The sequence below is a fragment of the Tigriopus californicus genome, chromosome 10 (assembly GCF_007210705.1).
Source record: "Tigriopus californicus strain San Diego chromosome 10, Tcal_SD_v2.1, whole genome shotgun sequence".
NCBI lineage: Eukaryota > Metazoa > Arthropoda > Copepoda > Harpacticoida > Harpacticidae > Tigriopus > Tigriopus californicus.
Genome location: NC_081449.1, coordinates 4,838,741 through 4,862,509, shown reverse-complemented (window position 1 = coordinate 4,862,509; position 23,769 = coordinate 4,838,741). Strand labels below are relative to the sequence as shown.

General features: G+C 38.4%; 4 protein-coding genes across 4 annotated transcripts in view; 1 reads left to right on the top strand and 3 right to left on the bottom strand.

The window, feature by feature from the left end:
• Window positions 1–315: 315 nt before the first annotated feature.
• LOC131888738 (uncharacterized) lies at window positions 316–2,526 on the top strand. Its single transcript, XM_059237664.1, has 3 exons — window positions 316–1,010; window positions 1,157–1,300; window positions 2,196–2,526. Exons 1-3 carry the CDS (start codon window positions 928–930, stop codon window positions 2,524–2,526), a joined length of 558 nt encoding a protein of 185 aa, XP_059093647.1. The 5' UTR covers window positions 316–927.
• A 65-nt stretch (window positions 2,527–2,591) lies between these two features.
• Window positions 2,592–15,041, bottom strand: LOC131888737 (ileal sodium/bile acid cotransporter-like). The gene is made up of 7 exons (XM_059237662.1): window positions 14,735–15,041; window positions 11,601–12,495; window positions 6,948–7,119; window positions 6,380–6,473; window positions 6,200–6,317; window positions 2,993–3,257; window positions 2,592–2,928 (listed from the first exon to the last, which is right to left on the bottom strand). The coding sequence occupies exons 2-7, from the start codon at window positions 12,465–12,467 to the stop codon at window positions 2,735–2,737; spliced, it is 1,710 nt and encodes a 569-aa protein (XP_059093645.1). The 5' UTR covers window positions 12,468–12,495; window positions 14,735–15,041; the 3' UTR covers window positions 2,592–2,734.
• Window positions 15,042–21,706: 6,665 nt separating this feature from the next.
• Window positions 21,707–23,413, bottom strand: LOC131888665 (protein misato homolog 1-like). The gene has a single exon (XM_059237581.1). It carries the CDS (start codon window positions 23,411–23,413, stop codon window positions 21,740–21,742), a length of 1,674 nt encoding a protein of 557 aa, XP_059093564.1. The 3' UTR covers window positions 21,707–21,739.
• A 47-nt stretch (window positions 23,414–23,460) lies between these two features.
• The window catches only part of LOC131888666 (biogenesis of lysosome-related organelles complex 1 subunit 2-like), a 670-nt gene continuing 361 nt past the window's right edge, over window positions 23,461–23,769 (bottom strand). Inside the window, exon 2 of the mRNA XM_059237582.1 lies at window positions 23,461–23,680. Within this exon, the coding sequence (XP_059093565.1) occupies window positions 23,461–23,680 (220 nt within the window). The remainder of the gene's footprint in view (window positions 23,681–23,769) is intronic.

Below are 23,769 nucleotides of genomic sequence, written 5' to 3'. Positions count from 1 at the left end.
TGTTATTAAAAGACCTGCAAAGAGGGCACCGATGTCAAATTTAATCAACATACGTAACACTTCCCTCCTCTTTTGCAGAAATCGAATTGGCTGACCTATAATTGGTAGCTTCTCTTTGTAAATTCAAGTGGTCCACAACATTAAAAGAGGTAAAAACAACCATGTCGATTTTCAAGATTTAATACATCCATCACAAGTTAATTGCCTTTACGCCAACCGGTATGAATAAACCATGTCCTTCATCAAGCGAGGCTCAAACAACATTATTACTCAACTGAATCAAATCCCCCCCCCCAGCCCCCTCAACTGTCCCACATAATCGAGTCAATATCACCACTAAATCGTTCACAACTTTCCCTATTTTTTTTTTTTCAAATCATAAATCTATGGTTTAGACCTTTATTACACAACGAGAGCCGACTATTTTGCTAAGACTTCTTGTCTTCTTGTACAGTCCATTCCTCTAACCCAGCACCAGTTTCGGCCTCCGAGTTCAAACCAATACAGGAACCCTCGTCAATTCTTGCCGGTGGGATCGACGGTCGTTCCACTATATTGTTCCGCGTGTTCATATCTAGTAGTTCTACTCTTGAAGGCCTCCATCGATTTTTTGATTCGGGCTTGCACTCGACTACGTACCGTGCATGTATTGGTTCTCGTGTCCACGTAAATAGTACTCTTGACTGTCCTATGTATCTCCTTCAGTTTCAGTTTGTTTCAACTAATCCACCCAGGCGCACCAATTGACACTTTTTAAGCGTGTTCTAATACCTTATTTGAATAATTCTACAGTGTCCACCAAGAAACACATGGGAACTCGTGCTCAAAGAATTGAAAACCATGCGTGAAAGGAAGACAAAATTCTGAGTTATTCAACTAGGCAAGAGATCGAACAGATTGGAATAAGGTCAAAACAATTTATATATAATGTTCTTCTTCAAGTATTGGCCAGTGGTTGTTATACCAATACTTTACGTTGGTTTTTATATAAGTCTGATCTACATAAAAGGGTGAGTCACGAGTGAATATGCACCACCTACAGTAGAGTATATCGATAGTTTCATTTACGAGTCCAGTCTGAGCTCTCATTATCTGATCAAGTTTCGGGTCTTGCATTGAATACGAAAAACATAAATTGGTTAATAACTGCTTTCAGAGACATTGTGTATCGACCTTACGAGGATTGCAATTGTATGAAAGAGGCAGCGGAAAAGAACCCAAAAAGTGGCCAACAAAAGCGACCTGACCAACATTTAATGGAAGAAATCAATGAGAGGAATAAACGCTTCTTCAAGTATAAGTGAGTTTCAAAATCATTGTCATGATAATACATATTAAGGAATAACTTAACTCAACAGGGTGTGGTTGATTGCTGGCAATATTACCCATATTTGCTAGGTGCTGTCAATCTTGCCATATGCCTTGAGATATTACCCGCATTGTTCTCATGAATTTTTGATGGTGATAATTCGGTATATTCGGACTCTATTCATTATACCCTCACAATCTTAATATTTTTCTAGATATTTCAAGAAACGTTTTTCTTAAAAATAATTTTATTCCACAAAGGGCTGGTATCCCCAAATGTCTCAAAATAGGAACAATGTTTGAATTGTATTTACTGGTATTAAAAAGTCATTTACAAAATGACTTTATGAGAAGTTGTTTTTCTAGTTTTAGTTCTCAAATGCCAGTAATAACCTGTACATAATATGACGAAATTGAATTTTTTTGCCAAAGGCCGCCTTTTGTGGGCAATTTCATAATGGTCTAAGAGCTCCTTGGTTTCGCTTCTTGTTTTAATGACTCGCATCTTTAAAGAATATCCAGCGCTATTTACTAAATCACAAGTTTAGCTCTAGTAAATTGTACTGAATCCAGCCAAACATGTCGCTTCACATGTCTCCATTTGTTCACAGTTACTAAAATCCACTCCATATTGAGTCTTTAATCTGAGTCTGTAATATTCATAAACAAAGGGACTATTCAAAAATAATTACCTGCACTTTTGGCTTAAAGGGCTCACTCTTCTCGTTCCCCATTTATATAACCAGTATCTGAAATCGAACCTCTTTTGGTTTATATCAACCACTTTCTGCAATTTCTAAAAGCTTTCACTTCCGACCAACACCATTCCTAATGTTATTGCAAAGACTGTTTACCTTCCGGTGTTGCTCAATTCTGTTTTGTTTTAGATCTCAGATTGAGCAGCAATCCAGCCATGATTACCCAATGACCAATGAAGAGAACTCCCAATTGAAGAGATCAATTCATGATCCAAATTCTAACCCAATGGAACAATTCTTGGTCATGTCTCAAGAGGGCCAGAATACAGGTGAAAGATTGTACAGCGCTTTCAAGATGCCTTACCTATCGTTGGATCATCAAACGGAAAACCACAGTTCTGTGATGAGACGTAACTGCCTCAAGTGGAGCTTAGTGTCAGGAATAATAAGCTGCACCCGATGGAGAGAGCCTGAACTCGTGTACCACGTGATCCCAACCCCTCCATTTGGGTTTCTATGATCCTGAGCGAGGGGTTAACTTCCTCAGAAATTGTCAGATTTTTCGATAATCTCCATGCCATAATGCACAATTTTACTAATAGAGCATTTTATTACTCAAATAATTGAATACATAAGGGATTGTCAACGCAAAATAAATCCCTATACTAATTTGGTCACCATTTTAGAATGGTTGTAATGATGTGAGGAATCGGAACTCCATGGGTGGGTTAACCCAATTGTGTTTGGGTTTCTTGATTACAGAACGTTTTCGTCAAACCATTCCCATCTGTGGCTGTATTTTCAACGTCTTTCCTTTGAATAGGCTTGTATTCATCTCGAACTGGCTCTGCCTCCACTTTCTTTCGGCTGCAGCATTTTTCATACAACTTCCACACTCCAAGGGCAGCCCACAAAGGTAGACCTGTGTCATGAGTCAAACTTTTAGTGGTATGAGGAACAATGGAACGGGTATGTCAATGCTTTACCTGTGATCACAAGTTGAGCAACGGGGGCCACGGAGGCCAGCTCTCCATAAGGAGCCTCTAATGAGACTTTGAGTAAGATGAAGGCAATGCCGCCATTCTGAAAGGCGGTCTCAATGGACACAGCCACGATTTTGTCCCATTCCAGTCTGCAGAGCCAAGCCAAACCCGCCCCAAAGAAGTAGCCGGCTCCTGCCACCATGAACCCAGCTGCTACCATTGGCCAAGTGATGAGTTGGAAAATGAAGAGATTGACATAAACTCCAACCTACGCAGAAGAGAAGGAGAAAAATTGTCCTATTTACTAGTCATTGAAGTTCTTTTGGGTTCAAATTTTGTTCCGCATAAGGAAGGATATTCCAAGTATTTTGTAATTGGTATAGAAACTAAAGAAAATCTTGGATGAACAGTAATTGACAATGAAAAAGAAATGACGTTAAAACTTTGTCAAATCTCATTGTGAGATTTTAGTGGTTCACATTTCAACGTCGGGAAATTAAAAATCCAGTGTATTTCAAAATCGATTCATTGCTCATTGGAATGTTTTGCATGTCAAAATGAAGTAAATGTAATCAGGGATGAATTTTGAGGTGTAATGAATTCCTTTCTTTTCTAACTGTCGGCCGTAAAAAAGCGAAATGGTCTGTCTGGCCGGGTTGCTGCTCCTCGGACAAGTTTGGGCCGAAATGAGTATATTACATTTATTATAATTGCCATTGTCTCTATCATGGTTATTAGGATTTAGAATCAATACAGAGGCATCAAGGTATACATTCCATTCAAAGTATTCTTACTTGCTTACTTGGCAAATTTCTGTGTTTTACGTACCATTATGTTGTTAAATCGACGAAGCTTTTTGCTGGGTTGAGCATAGCTTTGCCCACTCAGACAGTACGAGAGGAGGAGAATCAGTTCAGTTGATTTAATGACGTGATACTTGAAATGCAGAGATTGGACTTACGAGTAAGCAATTAAAAGTATTTTGAATGAAGTGTATGCCTTGGTGTCTCTGTATTGATTCTAAATCATGATAACCATGATAGAGACCATGGTATTGCTAATAAATGGAATAAACTCGTTTCGGCCCAAATTTGTCCGGGCAGCCTTCACCAGGCCAAACGGCCCATGTCGCTTTTTTTTACTGACTAAAAGAATGGAAATCATTAAACCTCCAAATTCATTCCTCATTGCTTGCCTTGCAAAAACCGAGTAAATGTCATCGATTTCTTGTCGAAAAGATTCAATTAACTGTTTCTTAAAGCAGACTTACTGTAATTTATTGCATTTTGAAATAGTAATAGTTGTGTCAATTACAGCGAAGTCTCATGATAAGAACTTCGGTTATAAGAACCAATCCGCAGAATCCGCAAATACATAGTAAACTTTTGGGAAAAAAAGAAGCTTTTCGTTCTTCCAGTGTTTATGTTTTTGGGTCAATTGTAGTCAACGTAGATCCCTAATGTGCGCTTTGAGAGCACCTTCAAACTTTCGAGTATCGAATCAAGGCAATGAAATCCTCCTCTCGTCTTTCTTGGGCTCTTTCGTTGTTTAATTTGCTATACTCAAGTATTCGTAGTGAATACGTTGGAGTCGAACCTAAAGTAGGGTTTAAAGCAAACTGGGCTAGTTTTTGACCTAAATACCAGATCAGTCCTATATTCAAGCCAGATCCACAAACTCTAATCCGATGGTGGATCAGGTATGATTTGTAAATAGGATTAAAAAAGGAAGGTAGAATATTTTCTAACGTGAATTGTTGGGGATGGCATTGCCAATATTCCCAGTACATAAACGGTAAGAATATCCCAAAAGAAATAATGATCATGATAACGCAGTCACATTTTAGCATGCATTTATCACGTAATCTTTGGATTGGACTTAGTATCAACTTTCACTTTTAGATCAGGTTGGAATTTGCAAAATGGGGCACAATTATGGTATTGTTCAGGGCACTACCTTTTACTTCGCCATGGAGGTCTCAATTTAACTGGAGGTCTTTCTAATTGTCGTCGGATACCTCTGTAGGCTTTGATCTCATTGGGACTAAAACGGTTATTTAGGCCTTCCCTTGGATCGGTTTTCACCCTCCATCCTTTCAAACAGGCTACTGCTGATCATTTGCAACCATTAAACCCCAGTTTTCACTTATTGAACTGTTTATAATTTAAGAGTATTGACATGGGAATTCAAGGATCGTGCAATAGTTGGCTCTTCTTCGCTCAGTAGTGGTTAAAAATCCTCTCATTCACTGTCAATGAGTGTTTGGATGTTTCTGGCAACCACTGACATCAAATATATTTTGGAACTTTACATGAATTCCACTCACTAATAATTCTTATTCACACAAGTCAAATTTCCTTGTTCGTCCATGCTGTATCACTCTTTTAGCTTAACCTTAATTTGGTCAAGTGAGAATTTGAACCATAGAAAAAAGGATTTACGAGAATTCTTCTAAAAACAACATCCTTGATCTATAGGGCAAAACTTGTCATGTTCTTCCCTATAATTTTGAATGTCTATGGCGAGTGAATCTGCGTGGCTTGGATAGCGTGACTAAGATATTTTCAATTTCTGGTCGCGAGGTTGAGTTCAATATTTTCGAAATTTTCCGCTATACTATTGGGGTACATTTGGCTGTGTCAAATATGTCCATTTTACCGTTGTCCATGACTTGACCTTACCAAGGCATAACATTTTGAAGGTTCCAGGACAACTCGACCCAATGAACAACTCGACCCAGCAGACAACTCAATCCAGTACAGAAATTAAGCCCAATATGTTGGCTTACAAATAGTTCATACTTATGGAGCAAAATTGAAACTTTGATGTAAAACATGTCTTACTGATGCTAACATCAAATGTTGACTCATCAAGCTTTAGTTTTGTTTCATGATCATGTTCTTTTTTGTCAAAATGTTGTGTTTAGTTATTGTACTGGGTCGAATTGTCCCCTGGGTCGAGTTGTCTTTGGTCGAGTTGTCCGGTCACCCATTTTGAAGCCCAAAGCAAAGTTAATGCTTGGAGGGCGTGTTTTGAATTGATTTGCACGTTCACCAGAAATTTGAGAGTCTTCGTAACCAGTTTTCCTCTTTCAACAGTTCAGACCATCCACATTTAAGAAAACCAATTGCTCAAGCATAACTCCCTTTGATTTCTGCTCAATGTGCAAATAAATTTGTAATCAGCCCTTTGCTATGATTAAATACTTACAGTAAATATGAAAAACACGGTCAACAGAGTGAATGGAACAATAATTTTGTCCATAACGGCGGCTGCCTTGATCCACTTATATCTTATCAACATTCCTACGGCAATTGGAGCAATCAGGCTAAAAGATCAGCATAAAAAAGAATGACTGATGGTTAAAAATAGCTTGTTTAAGTTCTCCACCTGATTAAAGTGATCATAAGTTGGCCAAAAGGAATGACGAGGTCTTCATCTGTCAAAAGGGGTCCCATCAGCCACAACCACATTGGCATCATTCCTAAAAGAATTAAGACAAAAAGGTTCATAACCAACTTAGCTTGTAAAGTGTAGGAAAAATCAAATTTGGCGCCCTTGTTTTGTTTGGGCTCTATTTTCGTTTCCTGTGGAGGAAGAGCAAACACAAACATTGCGAACAACGCACACCATCAGTTAACTAAATTTTCGATAATCGGAAGAGTTGCGTTACAAAATTCAAACAAATGTCATTTTTAGTTTAGATTTGCCACCATTTTGATTTTGCAGCTTGATACCCAAATACTGTCTACGACAACAAGCCAGTGATTTGGAAAAAAAACTGATTTCTATCCAAGCATCGAGCAGGCTAGTTGGGCACCTTGTCTATACTTCTGGTCCATTGAATCGCGTCAGCTACTTATTTTTCGCGGCGGTTTGAATCTCCTTATGATTCAATATTCATTTCACATCATGCCTATGAACAGGCAATCGAGGTTGCATGAGAACTCAGACTTACCAAGCGCGGCCACTGTGCTGACAAATGTCATAGTGATAGACAAGTTGATGTCTCCCTTGAGTAGAATGCACCAGAAATTCGACCCGGTTCCCCCTGGACAGCATCCCAGAACGAAGAGACCCAATCGGAACAAGGTGTCGTTGGTCATGAGCCAACCAATCGCATAAGCGAACTAGAAATGGGGACAAATCATCAGGGTCGTTTACACCTAGTTTGGCCACCAAAATTCAAGATTTGTACTTGAAATCGATTAGTTCATCGACCTTGGAAACTGGGATTGTCGGTCGACGAAGACAGGAAGTGCAAATAATTAAATTTGGGCCGAGCCTTTTCATCTGCCGTTCTCATGTTTGTCAGGGAGACTCTATATTTGCTCAGTTCTATTAATTTGTGTTATGATATTGAGAATGTGAGTAATGCCCGCAAAACAAAATGAATGACCTAATTAGATTGCTGTAGGACACCAGAATTTAAAGAAGTTATACAGCTTTGTCGAGTTTTATAACGCAATCCCAATGGGGAATTCTACGTACAACTTAAGGCCCATAATGACAGCAAAAAGGCAGGAAAAGAAGGAACCAAAAGGATGGCGGCAAGTGCTGAAAAGCGCGTTTTTAAAGAAATCATTAAGTCAACTAGGTGCACTTAAATATTAATCTACAGAAAAATATGTTTCTCTTGGTTCCTTGAATTCAAAACGCCCTTCCTCTCCTTCTCCCATTTTGTTATTTCCTTTCGGTAAATTTCAGTTTAGATCAAGAGTGTTAAGTAATCTGTTGGCAAGATTGGAGCACGGAGTGGGAAATAAATAAATATGATTTCGAATTTGCAAAACTCAACATCACAATACCAGGGCAGCATCTTGCCGGAAAATGCATTTCTAAATTCCAAAAGTTCCGAAGAATGCTAGAGGAGCCATCCCATGGGCGCGTCAAATATTTAATTTTCCTGGAGGAGTTTTTTTTGGAAAGACAACAAAATCAAAAAAGGTCAAATTCGTGCAAGGGATTCAGAATATTATCAATGGCTAATGAATGCATTGTGACTTGTACCAACAAACCAAATCAATCAAACTGAACTTTAACTTCCTCTTCAAGTTCAGTACTGAAAGCAATCGTTCAGTGATGAGCTATTAGCAGGCCTGTTCAAACAACGCAAGTATGATTGTAATCAAAAATGCTACACGAGCGAAAAAAGACATGATATTCAAAAATTCAAGAGCATGTCAAAAAGGTTGCACAAACTTACTCTATAAACACTCTACTCTACTGAATGATTAAAGCAGGCCTATTTCTTATTCAAAATGCACCACACAGCCAAAACCAAATGGGTTTATTAGTGTGCTAGGTTACTAATAAACTCTCAATACTGTATGCACTTTGAACAAAAGCAACTTGTGTCATGGCAAAACATTTGAACTTAAGTCATACATCAACTATGGTGTGCTTACAAGTAAGCATACCAGAGGAACGGTTCTTTTTTTTTAACTAGATACTTTGGCCGTGTATGTACTGAAAAAAGAGGTTTCGAGAAATTTGTTTTCGCAAGCTGAAGAGATGTAATCTTGAATGGCTGTGCTGTCCAAAAGGCAAGATAATCATGCCATGTAGGAGAAAAAAACATTTGAAGCAAGGAAGAAAATATCATGAGTTGGTCAAAGAGAAATTGTCTTGCAACTTTTCAGGACTTTTTAAGGAAAGGGGCAAAATTAATGAAAACACTGTTTTTTGAGCAAAAATGTTGATGTCCCCAAAATGATGCAAATAGTGCAAGAAGATTAGAAAAAGTAAAAAAATAATGCTTTTGCATCATTTGGCTATTAGCGTCCAAGGAAAGCACCAAATATTTCATGTGATTTGAGCAAAATTCAATATTTTTGCCATGTTTATCATCGCGATATGGTGGGAATCTTACAATTTATTTCAATGCATCTTTACCGCCCTATTTAATAGTGAACCTGCGTTTCTTTTGTTAAACAGAACGAAAAAAACAGAAGACCCTTGTTAAATCAACTGCACGAATGTTATGTCTATATTGACTTTTTCACTGGCTTTCCCCTTCTTGAGACTTCATTTAATGGTTGAGCGCTATATTCCAAAAATATATTCTCAGCTGTGTTTGACCGAAAGAAAATCAATCGAGTTATTGCTCGCAGGCTTTGAAAACAGGTTCTCCGAGCATAGTAAAAGGATATTCTATTATTGGCTTACCTACTATTTACCGTTATCCAAGTGTGCTCTCTGGATTTATGGAGATAATCTTTAGCGACGAAATAAAATCTAAAACTTTGGGACATGCGCCCTCGGGTTGCCAATATATACTTAGAATTGTTTTTGACATTGCTAGCGGCATATGGGAAAACTATGCTTTTTCTGATATAAAGCCAGGGTTGGCCTTTTCCTCAGACCTGACTTTTTGCATGGAGTCTCAACTTTGCATATTTTCTGGCAATCTCAGTTCAAAAATGACGGTCACACTCTAGGTGTAATTATCATTTTCTTTTTTCGATGATTTACACGGTTTTTTCAGGGGGAGATTGGATAAGCATGTACGTACTATTGGACAATTTTGATACGATGTAACTAAGCCAATGGTTTGATTCAAATTAAACAATTTAGACAAGAAAATTAGCTTCACAAGTGTGCGCGGCTTCATCTTCGTTGTTGCCTAGCCTGCATGCAATAACCAAAGCCAATTCAGTTTCTTCCAAGTTTGGTATGAAAGGATAAACCTTGCAATAAATGAGAATACATGGCAGAAAGTGCAAAGTACAAATTGATTTGCGCTGAAGTATGTTCAAAGAAACAGAACGTGGTGGCTAAATAGATCTAGATGGTATGCACTCCAAAAGAACAAATTTGATTTAATGTGCTTATTTGAGATTCCACTTCAACAAGGACAGGCTATCTTTTACTTCGTACTTCGTTCTTAATATAGAGTTGTTCCTCATAATGTAAGTGATTTTTCAAGTTTGAAATCGAGAAAAGCATCAGATGAGCATATTGAAAGCAAACATAAGGGTTGAAGGCCAGCCTTGCCGGTAGCTACGGTGCCCTAGATCGTTGATAAGGAGTAGAGTGTAGGTACGATACTTGCACATTGAACTACTTCTTATCAACACATAACAGTTAATAGACAATCCAGGCACACTGCAAAAGTTTTGTACGTTCAAATAGTTTATGCGATATAGAAATTATGTTGCATGGATTATTTCATGAATATTTTGTGTATGATCAGAAACTTGCCAGCAACTAATGATAGGGTTTGCAATTTGATGTATCGACTTTTTCATGAACAAGTAATTTCTCAGGTCTGGGTAAGTAAAAGTTTGTTTTCACCAGGACCTTGGCAAGAGATAGTGTACATGTATATTGATAGTAAATTGTGTTGTAGGGGCTAAGCTGCAGGACAGTAATGTTAGCTGGAAGAATACGAAGAATGTGTGAAGATATGAAGGAATTCTTACATTTATTTTAAAAGAAATGAATTCAAGAAGTTGAGACGACATTAGTAAACGTCACTATCTATTGTTTATCAATTGCGTTCATTTACCACGAATCATATCTTTAACAAGGAAAGTGTAAAATCAGCAAGAAGAATAGCTATCCTCTTTTGAAGTTTTGAAGGATTTAAGCCCAAACTCGTCTTCGGGAGAGTTTTCCTTTTAGAAAATATTTGCCCCCATCCCCACCCCTTTTTCATCATACATCTGTGAATTGTTGGTTTCGTTGTTCATGTGTCTTTACGAGGTGAAACCCCTACATCGACCGATCTGAAATAAAATCCAGGAAAAACGAATTTTCTCCGTAAACTTTCATCTTTTAACGAACTTGGGTCTTTTTGAAGGGCCAGACATTCAAGTTTTGTGCCGTGCTCAACATCTGATAAATGTAAAAAAAAATTATCGTAGGATTGGAAAGAGTCCGGATTTTACATGACTCACCACAGCAATAATGATTAGTAACGCCCAAATAGCATACACTGAAATAAAAAAAGTCACTGCAATTGACCGTAAAACCCGGGGTGGGACAAAGCTCATGAATGCTTTTGAACACGCACAGTATCAAATCCCTTTCATACCTTCTTTGAATGATGAACAGCCCCAACCTTTCAAGTCTTTCCCAATACGAGAGCTGTCTCATTCCTATGATGTTCCTGTTAAAACATCTTTGGACCTGCTCGACCTTTTGCAAAACCAGCTGAACTATTTGGAACTCAAATGGGTGAAGCATATTCAAGATGTGGCTGAACAATCAAAGTGTACAGAGCTTATGTTATAGGAAATGGAATCCTTTATGCTTTTCGCTGATAGTTACTCCTTATTATCTTCGGTTCACTATTTATTTTGCAACTCCATGACTTTTGACCGTGGACATACGTCACTTTGTTATTTGCTTTTCTTATCCTCTTTCTAAAACAAATAATGATTTTAAAAAGAGATTAAATATCATGGTGGATAATGTATAGTTTCAAAACAAGATTAAGGATTATTGAAATTCAATAGCTTATGGCGAGACTGATGGATAACGAGCTAAATCCTTACATTCCAAGGGAAGGAAACCAGTTAACGTATCTTAAAACATATCCCCTTGTTATTGAGCTATCATGAGAACATATATTAGGCTCTCCAGCACTTGAATGTTAAAGACTTACCAATGGCATAAGAATGAATTGGCAGATCATCCCCACCAATGGTCCAATCGGTTTTTTGAAGACTTCTTTAATAATTTGCAAGTCCAGCTGTCCTCCCATGTTCACCGTATTAGCGATGATCATCAAGGTCATGACAAGTGTGAAAAGGTCGTTCATAGTTTGATCCTTTACCATCACAACAATATGGATTTTACGCATCAGTGTAGGCTCATGTTCGGACAAGACCGTATGAACCGCTGGTTCAAACTCTGCATGATTCTCACTGGATTTCTCATTTCCTTCACTGTCCTCGGATGACTCTTCTTCGACAGATCGCTTTTGGATTGACGCGTAATCGTCATAGTAGTAATCATAATCATTGTTAAAAAATTCACCGCTAAAGGGCGCTGGTGCAGTTGCAGTGGTTGTTGTTTTTCGTATCCTTCTTCTCCGAGGATTGAATGGCGGTCGATTGGTTGGGCCGACTGGAGAGTTTGGCGCAGGGGGCAGCTCCCCTGGTTTGTTCAGTGTGACCAATTGGCCATATACCTCAAGATTGTTATATCCAATAATCACTCCCTTGACAGTCAAGTTGATTGCCTTTTGCAACCGGATTTCTTCACGTGTAGCAATCAGTGAGGCATTAAGCGCATCTAACGCCCATGAGACCTTATCCTCAAAGCTGAAAGTCAGATTGACTCCTTGATTGGCCGGCCAAGTTTGCTCTTCATTAATGGACTCGTTAAAACTCAGGCGCAAGGTGATATTCTGAAAATGGTTCATGGCAATGGGTTCCACCGTATCATATTCGACTTTCAGTGTCCAAGCTCCAGTTGTGAGCAGGACACATGAAAAGCACCATGATACGAGTCGAGGAGATAATGCCATGTTGTAGGGACGATATTTCCCTTATCCCCTGCAATAGAGTAATGTATGGATCAAGTGTTGCCAGGGGTTCTCAGAGCCATTGACTGGCCCAAATTCCCAATTATCAGGTCGTTAACTCTGTACAAGATGTTATGGGTCTTCATTAGCATTAAGAATTTAAGCAAAGTAATATTTTGGAGTGTTTGTTGCTGGGGTACAAGGATAAGCGGTGGAACTGACCAATTATGATTCCTCAAAGCAAAAGTTGCAGTTTCATTTTTTGTAGAGCTCACTTCAGCCATCAATTGTTTTTCAAGCAAAATTGAATGATCACAATAAGAGTCTGAATAGAAGGGAAACAAATCAAAGTTGTCAATACTTCTTTCCAAAAGAACCTTTTTACTTGTTCTTGTTTCAGAGCCAGGTCTAATGAACTTGTGCAAGTGTTTTCGGGAGAGCACATTTAAACTTGTGAATGGGTAAAATATTCTATGATAGATGGATCTGCTTGGCTCAAAATTGCCGTTCAATTTTTGGTTTTAAGTAGGGGTGCAGATTTCTGGCAAATAAGAAAAAAGAATTTTGGAGCCTAAAAATGGTAAATAAACGCACCTTAAAAGGCAAGCAAATGGGCAAATAATCCCAAAAGTTGTAATTGTAATTGAATATATAAGTTATCACATTAAAATGTTGTCGATGTATGATCCATCTTAGCCTTCCTGGACTAGCTATTAGTTTGTCAAAGATAGTTAGCATGATAGCCTTAGATAGAATGATATTATAACAATCTTCGATTTAAATTTGAATAATAGAAAAAATACATTTCATTCATAGATTGTGGTAAGATGGGTCAAGAGTAGTGGTGGAAGAATTAAATGATTAAGTGCAATTTCTCAAGCTACAAAAATATTTCACATGCATACATTTTTGGGACGGGGGCCAATTATTTCTAGGCATATACCGGTAATTACAACAAATGTAATGCAAAAACATGATTTCGGCAACTAACCAAAGGTATATGGTAGCTTACTTTATTCAAGGTCTACTTAAACTAACTGACCAAGGAAGAAAAGTGCTAGATTCTTGAATAAACTTGTGTTACCATGAACACTGTTTAATTATGCTAAAATCAATAAACACAAACAAGAAAGACATGTGCATCCATTGGCACAATCAATTTTAGTTTTTTCTGAAGACTTGCTCAATAATATGTGAATGCGGATTGTATTGGTCAGAATGTAAATCCTTTTTATGTAGGGGCTGTACCATGTCACGTGATACATTTTCATTTTAATAGTGAGCGTTTGAAGACAATATTCTTCAAGCCATTAACCAAAATCTGATGTTAAAGTAGAGGCTCGGTGATCTAAGACGCCTAGAACTATTTTTTACGCTCATTTGACGAGTTTGAATGTTATACTCAAATGTTACTCAACTTTAGAACCATTCTTGTTGAATTATGGTAAGCACAAGAAAAATAGCAGATACGCTTGAGAACGTGGCAAATTGCAAATAAACCCCGTTTAGGGTGTAAAATCTTATTTGCTAGTTTTCTGCATCCCTAGTTATGAGGCCTTTTCACAACCAGAGTTAGATCGAGGAAAATGGGCTCATATGCTGACGACAGTTTAAAAATGTGCAATTTTAAGATCGAAAGGCTAGTTTAGTGGCCAATGACAGAGTTCGGACATTAACGATTGACCGTGATTCCCGAGACATTGAACAACAGAGACTATCAATGGAAACTAGGCGTGGGCTCGGGGATTAAGATAACCAACACTGGCCGTATTTGAAGCAATCTACTTAGTATTGTCTAATACTGGTTGGCCAAAACTGGAACGATAATCTTACTATATGAGAAGTCATTTGTTTTGGCTGAGTACGGTTTCGAGCGGATGTAGATGAGTTTTGGATGGAAACCTTTTTGATGTTTCAATTTTCGTCTATGAATCCTTTTACTTCAGTTCTCGTTCAAATATGTTTCAGCTCATGATGTGCTTGCAGACAGGCGAATGTAGCGGGTTTATACTTTATTTTTGAGTTTTATTGCATTTATTAAAAAGGAAACCCATCCTCTGCCTAAGCATATTGGCATCCAAAAATGCTTGCAAAATGCCCGTTTGCGTTCACCAATTTTACAAGCTTGGGTGTTTTCAAAGCTAAGATTAAACCTTTTATCACTGATCCATTTCATCGCTTTTATTGACTTATTAGTCTCCTTTCTACAATCGTTCAGCATACTTTTGAAATACTTAAATCCCTTTAAATGCAAAAAAAACACGCCCTACCTTCGAACCCGATCAGCTTGAACAAGTTTGTCTGAAGGTCCCAAGGGTGGACGTTCTCTCGCCACAAATGATGAGTGTATGTCTGAGAGAGAGATTGAATGGAAGGGCCCACCACTTAAAGATTGAGAGTGAATCGATCCTTCAAATCTGTCTCAACAATTGACTCTCTCGCCAAACACTGAGGATCTCAGATGATTTTGCTCACCATCACCCATGCGCTTCAGATCACGAGTAAGGCGGTTGACAACATGCGACACACATTTTATGTATATTTACGCTTATTCCAAGGGAACGCTCGTTCAATAGTTCCCCGGAATGGAGGGTAAATAAGAATATGATAAAAGAAAACGCTAACTGATAATTAGAGACACACGATGATCGCCCTTTAAATTCTCATTCCATTCTTCATAAAAGAACTAAAGTTAAAAACTTTCGCTTTCACCCTTTGCTGGTTGGTTAACTAAGAACAGGGTTAAACAAACTTGTGCGAGACCAATCGGCTAAAATGCCTTACCGTGTTAGTTTTAACAAAGCTTACTTAACCCCGAGTTCATGGACCATCATATTGTGGGTTGAGTCATTGTTTAGTTAGCGACTGAGATTTTAACAAGTGCATCAAGACACTTTAAATTCGTTAAATTCGCCTTTGGCTTGGTGAGCAAAGTGGTAACAAAGCCTTATTTAGTTTCCAGAGATATACCCTTAAGACAAAGTTGTTCAAGCTGATCGGTTTTGAGGGTAGGACGTGTTTTTTTAGATTTAAAGGGATTGAAGTATTTCAAAAGTATGCTTAACGATTGTAGAAAGGAGACTAATGAGTCAAAAATGTTGAGTTAAGGGCGATGAAATGAATCAATGATACAAGGTTTAATTTTAGCATAATTTTAGCTTTTATAACCCAAGCTAGTTAAATTGGTGAACGTAAACGGATAGTTTGCAAGCATTTTTGGATGCCAATATGCATAGGTAGAAGTCGGGTTTCCTTTTCAGTAAAAACTATAAAAATCAAAAATAAAGCATAAACCCGCTACAATCGCCTGTCTGCAAGCACATCATGAGCTGAAACATATTTGAACGAGAACTGAAGTAAAAGGATTCATAGACGAAAATTGAAACATCAAAAAGGTTTCCATCCAAAACTCATCTACATCCGCTCGAAACCGTACTCAGCCAAAACAAATGACTTCTCATATAGTAAGATTATCGTTCCAGTTTTGGCCAACCAGTATTAGACAATACTAAGTAGATTGCTTCAAATACGGCCAGTGTTGGTTATCTTAATCCCCGAGCCCACGCCTAGTTTCCATTGATAGTCTCTGTTGTTCAATGTCTCGGGAATCACGGTCAATCGTTAATGTCCGAACTCTGTCATTGGCCACTAAACTAGCCTTTCGATCTTAAAATTGCACATTTTTAAACTGTCGTCAGCATATGAGCCCATTTTCCTCGATCTAACTCTGGTTGTGAAAAGGCCTCATAGCTAGGGATGCAGAAAACTAGCAAATAAGATTTTACACCCTAAACGAACTTCATTTTCAATTTGCCACCACGTTTTCAAGCGTATTTGCTATTTTTCTTGTGCTCACCATAATTCAGCAAGAATTGTTCCAAAGTTGAGTAACATTTGAGTATAACGTTCAAACTTGTCAAGGGAAAATCGTCCCTGTTGATGTGTCAAAAAAGTATTTTTGACAAAAACATATTGAAAATTTTTTTTTGCATAATATATCACATCCAGTTTTGATGCAAACGTAAGCATTAGTTTCCATTTGATAAAAAAAAAACTTTTCCGGAGTACTGTATATCAGCAATATCAGCTTGAAAACTTGATGAACATATTTCATTTTGTCAAGGCATTATGTATCCAAAAGTATTGCTAAAGCATAAGTACTGAAACTTATTATCTAAGCAAAATGTTAACTGCAGTGACTCAATCTAGTATTCTCAAAAGTAAGTAATCTGAGTTTATGTTTACCTTGTTACTAGGTTCGTCAGCATCAATGTATCAAATTGCTAAAGTTTTCTCGTTTCTTGCAGCTGTTGACAAATGTTAACTGATTTAAACCAAGAGTAATTCTGATTGCTTGGTTCAGTCACTATAATTACGATATTTCATTTAAAAATGAAATCTTATCACTTTTACAATGTTTGATTTCAAAAATGTACGTAGAACATCCATGATCAGACTTTTGATACAAATGGACCTAAAATTATTTTTTCTCACAATCCGACGGTATTATGTAATCCAAAAATTGTGTTGATTTGAAATTTACTCGAGGACTTGTTCAAAGTGGATGAAAGCTGAAATTTTGAGATTTAATCAAGTTTCTTTAAAGATAAGAAATAATGGTTGATAGAAAAGTACCATTTACTGAGTAAAAGTATATACTTAGGAAAAACCATGCGACAATTCAATAACCATTACAAGCCGACTTCAATTCATCACTAGTGTGTATGCTGATCCTAACAAATGTGTACGAGGTGAGGTGCTCTATTAGATTTAATCATAAAACAATGTTATCTGCCCGTTGTCTAAGAGAGGAGACAAGATAACATAAAACTGAACTCAAACCTTGACGAGTCTCAAGGGCCTTGAAGGCTAAGTCGAGGAGATGTCGCTATTTAAATAAGCAACTATTTGTTTGACTATTCTTTCTTTACTCAAGGAAATCCTTAGTTACATAATTGGCGAGGGTGGATTAGATTGGTCAGCCTATTAAATCACATCGTTGAAAATGCTATGCCGCAGTGCATGCTTGGCAGAGTACATAGTATGGAACTCATGAGACATTGACAAACAAAGGACGATCATTTGCGAGCCTGTCATTGAATTTGCCATCCAAAGATAACTCTGTTGCTCGAGCTATCCTGAACTGACCCTTTGAACAGCGAGCAAATCATCACTTACTTTGTAACGATTCCAATGACGTAGACGTAGCATCAAATTAAAATACGAAAGTGAAAGATGCAATTATCAAGGAGTGCTCAAAATATGATCTCGAACAAAACTGATTTGAAACCGCTTGAAACGAGCAGATGAATGGGCACAATACACCATTACGTTCTCCCACTGTTGACTTTATCATCACATTAGTTTAGATATATTGTTGATAGTGTGTTGGCATGAAAGAAACACAAAAGAACCAATAAGTCTTGACTTCAACATACTACTTGCGTTCCCCACATCTCGTCATTGTCCTCTTAATCATATTTTATTTTTTCCTCGTTCCAACCAGTTTTGACAGAGTTGAGGTGAAGAAATGGGATTGATTTGTGCGTATTAAGACTTTTTTGAAAATTTAACACTTTGCTTACCATGTGCGCCCATTTTCATGAGAACCTTTATAGTGGTGTCTTTGTGAAAACTAGTTCTGAATTCCTAATTTTCAAGGAAGGCTGGGATATTTTGGAAATTGCACCTTGTAGGGAAGATTTCTTTTTTTTTTTAATTTTTTGTGCGGACTTCCTTACCGCTACCGGGATTGGAATCCCAGCAGTTCAAGACGAGAAGACTGTTTATTTTACTTGACTTTTATTTATATATATTATTTGATCGAACAACGAATTGGAGTTGGCTGATCTGGCTAATCCTTGAATATAAGGTTAATCAGGAATTTTAGTCAAAAACTTGTCCAAGTCTGACTTAAATCTTGCTACTGGATCAACGGCTACATAAGCCCTACGAATATTTGAGGGGCAGCAAATTGAATAATGAAGGAGTCCGAGAAAGCAGAAAAGAGGACTTCATTGTTTTAACTAGCCTGGATTCTCGAGGGCTTGAAGGTGCTCTCAAAACGCACGTTAAGCCTCTACGGCCACTACAATTGACCCTAAATCCTGGGTTGGGACAAAGCTCATGAATGCTTTTGAAAACGTACAATATCAGATACCTTTCGTACCTTCTCTGAGTACTGTACAATCCCAACCTTTCTAACCTCTCCAACACGAGAGCTTCCTCATATCCTCAATGTTCCTAGTGAAACATCTTTGACCTGCTCGAGCTTTTGCAAACCTGCTGAACTAATTGGAAACCAAATGGGAGAGGCATATTCAAGATGCGGCTGAACAATCGACTTGTACAGAGTTAGCATCGTGACACTATCTCTGGACTTAAACGTGCGATATATCCAACCACATGTTTGAAAAGCCTTACCAACTTTCAACTGGATATGCTCATCGAACTTTCCATTATCTTGGAGGACTACACCTAAATCCTTCATGGTTGAGACCTGCTCAATGTCCTTACCTTCATCATCTAATAGTGAGTGTCTAATGGCGTCGAACCCCAAAGGTCATTGAGCGGAATTTCATTCCATTCAAGGCCATGCTACTCGCAGCAACCCAGGAATAAATTTGGTCTAGGACCTTTGCCAGACAACCGGAATCCTGACCATTCCTACCAACAACCAATTTTGTATATACCTATAATACAATCTGCTTCAATCACAATTCATCTGCTTTCCCACCAATCTCGATTTTTGGTAATGAGTAAGGCAATTTGCCAACATTTTACAAGATATCTTTCAAACCTGATTTTGATTATGGCACTCCAACAATGTAGTCTGCGAATTAAAAGACCCAATGTTTAATCTTGAATCGCAGCTAAACGTTTCCGCGACCGTTTTGATTTTACCAAATTGGACCATCTTCCTTCTTCTAAATACCAATAAGCTATTACTATATATCAGAAATATCTCGTTTTATTCAAGAATTGGTTAAGAAACATTTGTTTAGCCCCAATTATTCCAGTTAAATATTTACTACACCAATAACCCAAAAACGATTTCTGTATTTTAGGGAAAATATTTTTACTGAAAAAAATCGCAAACGTTTCGTCCTTAAATGCACAGCCTCAGAGAATCACTAAAGTGATTACCAAGCGGAATGATCCCTTATTTTGTAAACATAGCACTTTACCCTTTATTTCTTGAAAGATATGTCTATTCTTTGTTTTCAAACACAAAAAAACCGTTAGTTCTAACTTGCAGCTCATCTCATTCTTATGCTATATGGGCTGAATAAGAATTATTTTTTGACCTTAAATATTATTTCTATTAAAAATTAATGCGTTAGCCAAGAAAATCAGCTAATTAAGGATAAGTTGACCTAGCCATTCTAAAGAGTCAGAGCCTATGAGACTACAATTTGTAAACGCAGATCAGAACTGTTGTGAATGTGAACCTTCTTGATATTTCTTAATTCGCGATTTAAACTTTGTTTATAATTATGATTCACTTATTACACAAAGACAGATTGCAAGATTTAATTTAAACTTAGACAAGTTTTTGACCAATATTCCTGATCAATTCTACATTCAAGGGCTTGCCAGCTCCGTCAAGTGGATTGCTGGTGGATCAAATGTTACATGAATTTAGGGCCACTACCATTGATTGGTACATGGCAACCATTGCCAATCTATCTCTTGTCTCGAAGGTGGCCCAGTCGGCCATCTGAGTATCTTTAGATACCTTTGCATTTAGTTAGATGTTAAGTTTTCCGTCATACTGAAGATTAGTATTACGGTATGTGACGCAGGAGAAAGCATCAGTATCGTGTCCTCATTGTCCACGTAACGAGGTGGGAAGATCGGTCGGTGTGCCATGGGACATACATGCTCTGGAATTCGGATCCATTTAGTTTCATATCGCTCACGTCGACCCACTTTTACATGATATGAAGATTCATTTTGGAGAGAGGAACAATCTTGGCCATTTCTATTCATAATGATCTTGGAGTCATCAGCATAACAGGAGATCATGCAATTCTTAACCCCGGCAGTGAAATATGTAATATGATTACTATGGGTCTGAGTAGCGTGTCATGTGGTGTGCCTGATATGATCTCAACTGTATCACTGAGAAGATGGCCCATATTGACTCTCATTTAGAAGACTTTTGGCAATATTATGGTCATAGAACTTTTGCAAAAGTTGGTAGATCGAAGCCACTCTCAGATTCTAGTTAGATACGTCTACAACATCATGATTTGTCATTTATTTTCTCAATTTTTCCACATGTTCCATGAGTTGGGTGGTTGTAGTCATTATTGGCAGAAATTCATGTTGATGGCTTCCGATGTGGATTGTGGCTCTATGGGACAGAGTGATCCCAACCATATTTAACGGGTTAGGGAAACCGGGTTAGCGGACTTTGGATTTTAGTGTCACCAATGGCGCTGTTTTGGGTGTACCTCCTTGAGACAAGCTGTGGTTCAAAAGTGTCTAAAAATACGACACTGAAATGGACGTGAATGCGGTTTTCCCTTTACTTCTTAATTTCCAAATTCTCTTATCTAAAAACTTAACTGGTTAAATATTTTCTTTGCTTGGGCCTCTCTCTCCGCTACCAGGGTTCCCACATTTGAATTATCATGCCAGTTCGTAATCTGTGGTTAAGGTACCGCCACAATACTATAAAAAATACTTTTCAATTATAATTTTACAACAAATCATCACCCATTGACAATGCTGGAAGTAGAATGAATCGATATAGAAGGCACCAATGACTGTACCAGCGCAAGGTTGGCAAAAAACATCCAATATCTGGGATACTTTAATTTTATATCTATAACATAACGTATGAATTTTTCTGTCACTTTCGTAATAAAATTTTATAAAATAGTCTTTCTTGAAAGAAATAGCTACACTTTAATCATATCCAAAATTTGATGAATGGTTATTATTAACTCAGTGACTCAACAAACAAAATCAAATGTGTATTTTAAGAAAATTGTTCGATTAAGCTCCAAGCTCATTCAAAAATAAAACATACTTAAAATGGAAGATCTAGTTCAACTGAAGTGTGAAAATAGTAAATTTCCTGTGGTTCTAAATTGTTTTATTAGTAGTTCTAGTTCAATAGCACAGCTGCTAAAATCATTTTCCCTAACAAGTCAAGCAAACTGAAGATAGGCTCTCGCCCAGTTAAACAATATTTGAAGATCAAGACAAATTGATAAGATTTGTGAAACGTGTCAAAATTGGTAAAACCGATTTATTCATTCAAGTTAGTGTTGACCAGTGTAATTGTCCCTTTGGGCTCGAACCTTTTCCACAGCTTCCTCCACATCTGCATCTTCCGTTCCCGACTCGCGGAACCGATGAAGTTTGTTCAGATTGACCTTGGCCGCTCGGTCGCAAATACTTTCTAGGTAATCATGGGATCCATCCGAAGAGCTCCAAGTCACCAACGACGGAACAGAATTCAGTTTTCGATGAGCAACATTTGATCCTTGGACAAGACGGCTATCCTTTCCGATGCGTGGATCAAAAAAGTCGGGAAAGGGCTTGGAAACTGGAACTCCGGTATCATAAGAATGCACCGCGTTAACAGATCTGGGATTGCGTTGGCCGAAATGTCGCTCCAGAGCTTCCTCTAATGAAGAGCAACCATGGAAAGGATGGCTGGCAAACTTCTGAACCTTATTGAAATCAGTTGGCTTCAATGAGTTGATTTTGAATCCTCTGCAGGTCACGGATTGGGCAATGATGTTAATTTTGTCATTTTTAACGCCGGGCATCAGAGGCACAAAGTCAATATCCGAGTTGAGCGCGTCGACTAAGAAGTGGTCATCATCCAAAATCCATGGAAATTGCATATTGGCCGTCCCTAACTTTCTCCCTCCTCCATTTAACCCATTAGCCAGATCGTAGATCCGCGTTTGTCTGGCCCTCCTTTCATTCATTCTCCAAGGAAGAGTCATTGAATCCAAGGCAGAACCCAAGATTGCAGAGCTGTGGTACATTGAATTGGGTTTGTATTGGACCCATGGCACAGGTCGATGACCACCGGGTAGAACGAAGGTATCCTTGGCCAATGTCAGGGGAGTGACTAAAGTCGAACCTTCAAGCTGGGCGTTCAGATTCAGTAACGTATTCAAAAGCCTGGTTGATCCGAGGATTCCGGAGTATTCGTCATATGCACAAGGTGAAGTGGGAAAGGTTAGAGCCGTTTTGTTCCCGTATTCATCGGACAATAGATCAATCACCCCGGATCCAACTCCCCCAAACCCATTGAAGTCGTCGAGTAAGAGCTGAAAGCCTTGGACAGAATCCGCGTCCTCGACGAAAAATCGAATGCGGTCCTCGACTTCTTCCCCCAAATCCGATTTCCAGGTCTCCACTCCCAAACCAAAGACGTCGAATGGCTTGAGCGTGTTTTTGTGTTGATACTCTTGGAGCAAAGCGTTGGACTTCGGGTGGAAACGCCCATGGAGATAATCCGACCACGTATGAATTTGATCATCCAAGTTGTAGATCAAACTCGTGTCTTGGGATCCACCCGATTCGCATCGGTCTTTCTCCGACTCACTACGAGATTGAATCGAGTTGTCGACACTATCCAACTCCAACTGGTAAGAATTCTTCTTCAAAGGTTCTTCCTTTTGAACCACAGTGGCACCCTGCCACAATAAATTTTCGCTTTTAGGCACTTCCAGATCATCGTAGAGATCCCCAAACTCGGGTAGAGATCCCAGGGCTCCCTTCAGATCCACGTTCACTACTCGCGGAGTAAAAGTCAATTGTCTAGTTAAGGTCTGACCTTCACGAAAGAGAACATCATGACAGATCTCGGATTGCCCTTCGTACACAAAATTAGCCTCTTGGATGTTCCAGAAATGTGCGCCCACATGGTTGGCATAGTGGCCGACGTGCAAACTCACCACAGCGCGATCACCCATCTTATTGTTATTATCTTAATAGTTCAAACACATGTGTACCAATCACTCTAGTTACGTTGCTCTAGGGACTTGAACTTGGCCTCCAGTCGTTTGGAGTAAGCATCCAGTTTAAACGCAGCAGTCTCTAGTTGAGTCACGGATTCGTCAATCTCGTCAATTTGCTTCAAATATGGCTCCAACTCCGCGTATTTCAAATTCAAAGCGCTCATGCCTTTGGCTATATTCGACGTGATTTGTCTCATATCCGAATATTTGGTGGCCGTCACACTGAAACAAGTCGAGAAACACGTTAAAAAATCTCAGGATAAGCTCTACATAATGTTGCCATAAGAGGTGAGTAGCAACCATTCAAGGGG